At 43.5% G+C, this 6,614-nt stretch overlaps 1 protein-coding gene across 1 annotated transcript in view; it reads left to right on the forward strand.

Annotated features, from left to right (window-relative positions):
• CDADC1 (cytidine and dCMP deaminase domain containing 1) overlaps positions 1–6,236 on the forward strand; it is an 81,252-nt gene extending 75,016 nt beyond the window's left edge. The window contains exon 11 of the mRNA XM_023749111.1: positions 5,981–6,236. Within this exon, the coding sequence (XP_023604879.1) occupies positions 5,981–6,054 (74 nt within the window). The 3' untranslated portion in view covers positions 6,055–6,236. The remainder of the gene's footprint in view (positions 1–5,980) is intronic.
• The last annotated feature ends 378 nt before the right edge of the window (positions 6,237–6,614 follow it).

Here is a 6,614-nt window from a genome sequence, read left to right on the forward strand (position 1 = left end):
TGTGGATGAGTAGAGTTGTAATCTGTTATGGTCTGAAGCTGTCTGGGGCCTCCCAGGACGTGCAAAGTCAGCCACTACCTGGGGCCACCTGGCAGGAGCTACAGAGAGAGCTGTATATGGCTGCTATTTGTATTGGGCTAGGAAGTACCCGGGTGAGGCCAAGCTGTGAAGCAAGGCAGGCTGGTGCTAGTGCCGGGTCTTGGGCCTCTTATTGATAGGTTTGGGCCATGCTGACACCAACTGCTATTTGTTTGAGAGACTTTTAGGAAAGTCTAAAGCCTGAGCCAGGACAGGCCATTCATATGGAAAAGCTGCTGCAAACAGCTTAGGTGGGGCTGCAAATTGGATGGGGTGGGGTCTCAGGGAATCACCTTGGCAAAGTGAACAGTGTGAGCCAGGCTGATGGAAACTCAAATATGGCTGCCAGTCAGTTCTGAGGCAGGGGAGGTCCCAGTACAGGAACAATGACCCCTGTGAGCACCCACATCAACAAGCTAAAAAAACAAAAATCATATGATCATATGAATAGATACAGAAAAGCATTTGACAAAAATTCAACACCAAAGAGTCATGATAAAAACTCTCAGTAAATTAAGAATAAAGAATATCTACAGCTCTGGTCAGTACAGTTCAGTGGTTAGAGTGTCAGTCTGAAGGGTCATGGGTTCAATTCCCGGTCAAGTGCATGTACCTGTGTTATAGGTTCGATTCCTGGTCCCAATGGGGGTGCATGTAGGAGGTAACCGATCCATGTGTCTCTCTGATATCGATGTTTCTCTCTCTCTCTTTCCCCCTCTCTCTCCCTTCCACTCTCTTTAAAAATCTATGGGAAAAAATTTTGTCAGTTGTTTTTTTATGTGTTTTTTTTAAATAAATCTTTATTGTTCAGATTATTACAGTTGTTCCTATTTTTCCCCCCATAGCTCCCCTCCACCCAGTTCCCACCCCAACCCCTGGCCTCACCCTCCCCTCACTGTCCTCGTCCGTAGGTGTACAATTTTTGTCCAGTCTCTTCCTGCACCCCCCACACTCCCTTCCCCCTGAGAATTGTCAGTCCACTCCCTTTCTATGCCCCTGATTCTATTATATTGACCAGTTTATTCTGTTCAGCAGATTCTTTATTCACTTGATTTTTAGATTCATTTGTTGATAAATATGCATTTATTGTCACTTTGTTGTTCATAATTTTTACCTTTACCTTTACCTTTTTCTTCTTCTTCCTCTTCTTAAAGGATACCTTTCAGCATTTCATATAATACTGGTTTGGCGGTGATGAACTCCTTGAGCTTTTTCTTATCTGTGAAGCTCTTTATCTGACCTTCATTTTTAAATGATAGCTTTGCTGGGTAGAGTAATCTTGATTGTAGGTACTTGCTATTAATCACTTTGAATATTTCTTGCCATTCTCTTCTGGCCTGCATAGTTTCTGTTGAGAAATCAGCTGACAGTCATATGGATACTCCCTTGTAGGTAACTAACTGTTTTTCTCTTGCTGCTTTTAAGATTCTCTCTTTGTCTTTTGCCTTTGGCATTTTAATTATGGTGTGTCTTGGTGTGGTCCTCTTTGGATTCCTCTTGTTTAGGGTTCTCTGCGCTTCCTGGACTTGTAAGTCTTTTTCTTTCACCAGGTAGGAGAAGTTTTCTGTCATTATTTCTTCAAATAGGTTTTCAATATTTTGCTCTCTCTCTTCTTCTGGCACCCACATAATTCGGATGTTGGTATGCTTGAAGTCCCAGAGGCTCCTTGTACTATCTTCATATTTTTGGATTCTTTTTTCTTTTTTCTGGTTGGGTGATTTTTGCTTCTTCGTATTTCAATTCTTTGACTTGATTCTTGGTATCCTCTAGTCTACTGTTGGATTTCTGTATATTATTCTTTATTTCAGTCAGTGTATGCTTAATTTCTAATTGGTCTTTTGTCATATCCTTGAGGGTCTCACTAAATTTCTCGGAGGTTTCTAGAAGATTCTTGAGTAACCTTATAACCGTGGTTTTGAACTCTATATCCAGTAGTTTGCTTTCCTCCATTTCTTTCATTTGTGACATGTTTCTTTGTCTCTGCATTTTGGCTGCTTTCCTGTGTTGACAGAGTGGCTTTGTGTGCTAGGTGTCCTATAGGGCCCAGTAGGTCAGCCTCCCCAATTACCTGAGGTGGACACTCTTGGTGCACCCCTTTGTGGACTGTGTGCACAGTCTTGTAGTTAAGCCTTGATTATTGTTGGTGTCACTGGGAGGAATTGACCTCCAGGACAATTGGCTGTGAGAGTCAGCTGTGTCTACAGTGGGAAAACTTCTGTGCTGGAGACACCCTTATGGGGCAGGACTTGCTTCAGTGGGGCTTTGGTGCTCACTGAGTCTGCCCCCTGAGTGTGTCTCTTATGCATGTGAAGAGTTGTAATCTGGATGGTCTCACTCTGACCACTGGGTACACTGGCTCTTGGATTTCCAAGGAGGTGCAAAGTCAGTCACTGCCTGAGGCCACCCAGAAGGAGCTGCAGAGAGATCTGCAGATTCCTCTTCTTTGTTTGGGGTTTGGAGGTGCCCAGATGAGGCACAGTTGTGAAGCAATGCAGGCTGCTATCGAGCCTTGGGCCTTCTTTTGGAAGCTCTGGGGATCTCTGTCCCAGCTGCCATTTGTTAGGTTTTAGATTGCAAAAGGCCAGGCCATTCATATGCAAAAGCCTCTGTGCACAGCTTGAGTGGGGTTGTAAATTGGGTGGGGCGGGGTTTCAGGCAATCACCAGGGTGGAGCAAACTGCAATGGCTGCCCGTCAGCCCTGCCCCGAAGAGGTCCCCCGGTTCTTGTGTCCCGCGGTAATCGATGCAAGCACCTCTGAGAGAAAGCCGCCCTCGTGTTCCGGCCGGATGCCAGACAATCCAATTTCTCCCCGTATGAGTCTGGGTCCCCAGAGTCTCACCCGGAACTGGAGTTCAGAACAGTCGGGAGCTTGTCTCTCCCTCCTGATTGAAAAAGACAACAGCAATACCCAGTTGCCAGCCCTTTTCCGCACACGCCTCTGTACCTCTGCACTTTACTTCCGTACCTCCTCCCAGTCTCAGTGCGCTTTTCCTTCTAGTTGTATAACTTGCACTCAGCCAGCCTTCCCGTGGTTCTGAATGATATCCGTTTTGTCTTTTAGTTGTAGTTTTGTAGCAAGGCAGCAAGTTCAGGTGTTTACCTATGCCACCATCTTGATTCCTCAATTTTGTTGGTTCTTAGTGAGCATGTTAAAGACATGAACCAAGATGGTGGCATAGGTAAACACCTGTACTTGCCACCTCCCACAACCACATCAAAATTACAACTAAAATACAGAACAACCATCATTCAGAACTGCCTGAAATTTGGCTGAATGGAAGTCCTACAACTAGAGAAGGAAAGAAAGTACATTGAGACTGGTAGGAGGGGCGGAGGTGCAGAACAGGCTGGTCTGTTCTTTTTTTAATCGGGAGGAATATCGCATCTGCAGAGACCTCCCATGAGAAGCAAGGGATCCCAGCCCTACATCAGGCCAGCCCAGGGTCCCAGAGGTGGGAAGAGAAATCCCTGTAACTTTTGGCTGTAAAAACCAGTGAGGATTGTGGCTGAGTGACATGGAGGCACCTGGAGACCCAGCAGTTCCCCTTAGAAGGCTGGCACAGGAACTTACATGATCCACTTCCTCTGAGCTCCAACACTGGGATGACAGCTTTGGGAGATCCAGGGACATCGGGAGGAACTGGACTGCCTGGCATGAACTTGGGGGTGGCTTAAAGAGAATGCCGGAATTTCCAGCCGTCTCTCCCTGGCAGACAGCAACCCTGCTGCTTTTCACAGCCAGATGTTATGTGAGGACACTTCTCAGTTCTGGTGCTCTCTGCCGGGGGCTCAGCTTGGGGATTAGATCCAGAGTTCTCAGTGGCACCCCCCTCAGCTGAGATATCCCTCTGGGGCTTCAGTTGCTGTGGGAGCCCGGCCAGCCCTTTCACATCTCTGCCCCACCTACTAGTCTCAGTGCGGTATCCACTTTTGGTCCTCGGTTATCAGGGTTCTGTCCAGCGTGTCTTCTGTTGATTATTTAGGAAGTTTTTCTGTATTTTATTGTAATTCTGGTTTGGTCCTAGAAGCATGTCCGTGTAGCATCCACTTACTCCGCTGCCATTTTTAATTTCCTCTGCAATTCTATTAATTTTGCCTCCTGTAGTTTAATACTATGTCGTTAGGTGGATATACATTAAAGATTATTATGTCTTCTTAGAGAAGATAAAATAATGCCTTTATCATTATGTAATACCTTTCTTTATCCCTGATAACTTTCCTTGCTTTTAAGTCTGCTCTGTCTGAAAATAATGTAGCTACTCCTGCTTTCTTTTGAGTAGTGTTACCATGTATATTTTTCTCCATCTATTTACTCTTTCTGTCTCTCTCTCTCTCTCTCTCTCTCTCTCTCTCTCTCTCTCCATATATATATGTGTGTGTGTGTGTGTGTGTGTGTGTGTGTGTGTATAATTGATTTTAGAGGTCCCACCCTACAATTGTCAGTTGTTAAACACCCAAGGCTTTTCCACTCTGGTGATCTTCTATTCCTGGCTCATCGTCCTTGCTGTACTCATGTCTGTCTAACTACCTACCACACTTAAACATGGATGGATCTTAAAAATAGAATGTTGAATGAAAAATCAAGTTGCAGAAGACTAAAATACATTAGGATACAGTTTCCTATATAATGTTTAAAAGGAAGCCAAATAGCCCAGCTGGTTGTTGCTCAGTGGTTGAACGTCAACCCATGCGTTGACCCATGAACCAGGAGGGCACATGCCCGGGTTGCAGGCTCAATCCCCAGTTGAGGGCATGCAGGAGGCAGCCGATCAATGATTCTCTTTCATCATTGATGTCTCTATCTCTCTCTCCCTCGCCCTTCTTTCTGAAATCAAGAAAAACATTTTTTTAATAAAAAAAAGGAAGCCAAAAAAGGAGGACCTATGTAATACCTTCAACAATAAAGATTAAAATAAATAAATAAATATTTTTTAAAAAGGAAGTCAATACTGTATTGTTTAGTATATGTGGTAAAATTATTTTTAAGACGCAATGGGAAACACAGGATTCAGGATAGCAGTTACTTTTGAATGGGGTGAAAGAGGAATGGGATTAGATTGGGGAGCATACAGAAGTAATTTTATTCTAGTTTTTGGGGGGGTGGTCTTGAATATACATTTTATTATTAGGCATTAAAATTTCCATCTGTGTTATATATATTCTTTTTTAAGAGAGGGGGTAGGCTTTCCCGATCTGCCTCCAGACGGCAAGACTGCGCCCTCCTAATCAGGTGTCCTTATGGCTAAGAAAACAGAGCAGAGCAGAAAACACAGGCTTGGAGGGCAAGCAGGTCCCTGGAAAGACGAGAAGCAGCGGGCGGGAGAAACTTTTGGAGATGATGGATATGTTCATCACATTGACTTAAGTGGTGGTTTCTGGGATGTATACTAATATCAAAACTTATCAAATTGTATACTTTAAACATGCAATTTCTCGTACCAATTAAGCTCTTAAAATCAAAAGACGGGGAGAGGTTGAAGCCAGCCTCTTCTCCCATCCGAGCAATGAGCTAGGTCTGACTCCCTTCCAGTGGAGGAGTGTGGGAACTGTGGAGCCTTCCCTCGTACTCTCTATGCTCCACAGACTGTTCCCTCACCTCCTTACAGGAGAAGGAGGTGCATTTTGTTTCTTCCCAGCTAATAAAAGGAACAAATTTTCCCCAAAAAATGTTTGATGAATTGTTGGCCTTACACTGTTGTGAGCCCATTTTTTTTTAAAGCTTAGATACTGTATTACCTGAGTGAGTTATCTGGAATCTGTCTTCAACAGTTGAGCATGTTAAGATAAAGAATATTCCTTTTTAACTTAAGCATTATTTTGATCTTGCAACCTATATGACTTTAACGAATGCAAACATATTCGAAGTGAAGTTTTCCTGACGTTGTTATTCTTGAACACTAGATGGTGTGGTGCGACCCATCCCTCCGAATGAAGAAATGCACCCACACAAGAAGCTGTGTCTTGGAAACCACTAAGGAGACCTGTCTGAACTGGAGTGAAACGTCAAGAATTTTCATTGCACTTTAAAAAGTCAGCCTTGTTAACTCAGACAATAAGGGTGGATTTTGCAAATAGTTGAAAAGAATCTGGGAATGCTAATTTATTACTAGCATATGAATGACATTAATGATAATATTTTGAGATTTGTTTTCCAGAATATAGTTCTGTGCTCTTTTATTACACTAAATGGGGTACCAGTAGTAGAGGCATAGTGAGACCAGCTTGATTGCCCACAGGGATTGATTTCTCCCTGTTTGCTTTATAGTCGCCAGTCTAAATGGGGGTGTGGTTCACTGGAGGTCACATCTCAGCAGAGAAATACACATCTTTTAAGAAACATTAATTCCCTTGGATTACAACGGTGATAATCAATAAAATGCTCCAAGGATTTTATTTTAAACAACCTGGCCATTTTATTTTAAAGATGTTTTTATTGATTTTAGAGAGAGGAAGGGAGAGAGAAGAGTAGAAACATCAGTGATGAGAGAGAACCATTGATCGGCTGCCTCCTGCATACCCGCTACTGGGAATCGAG

Source organism: Myotis lucifugus, unplaced genomic scaffold (assembly GCF_000147115.1).
Source record: "Myotis lucifugus unplaced genomic scaffold, Myoluc2.0 scaffold_7, whole genome shotgun sequence".
NCBI classification, from domain to species: Eukaryota; Metazoa; Chordata; class Mammalia; order Chiroptera; family Vespertilionidae; genus Myotis; species Myotis lucifugus.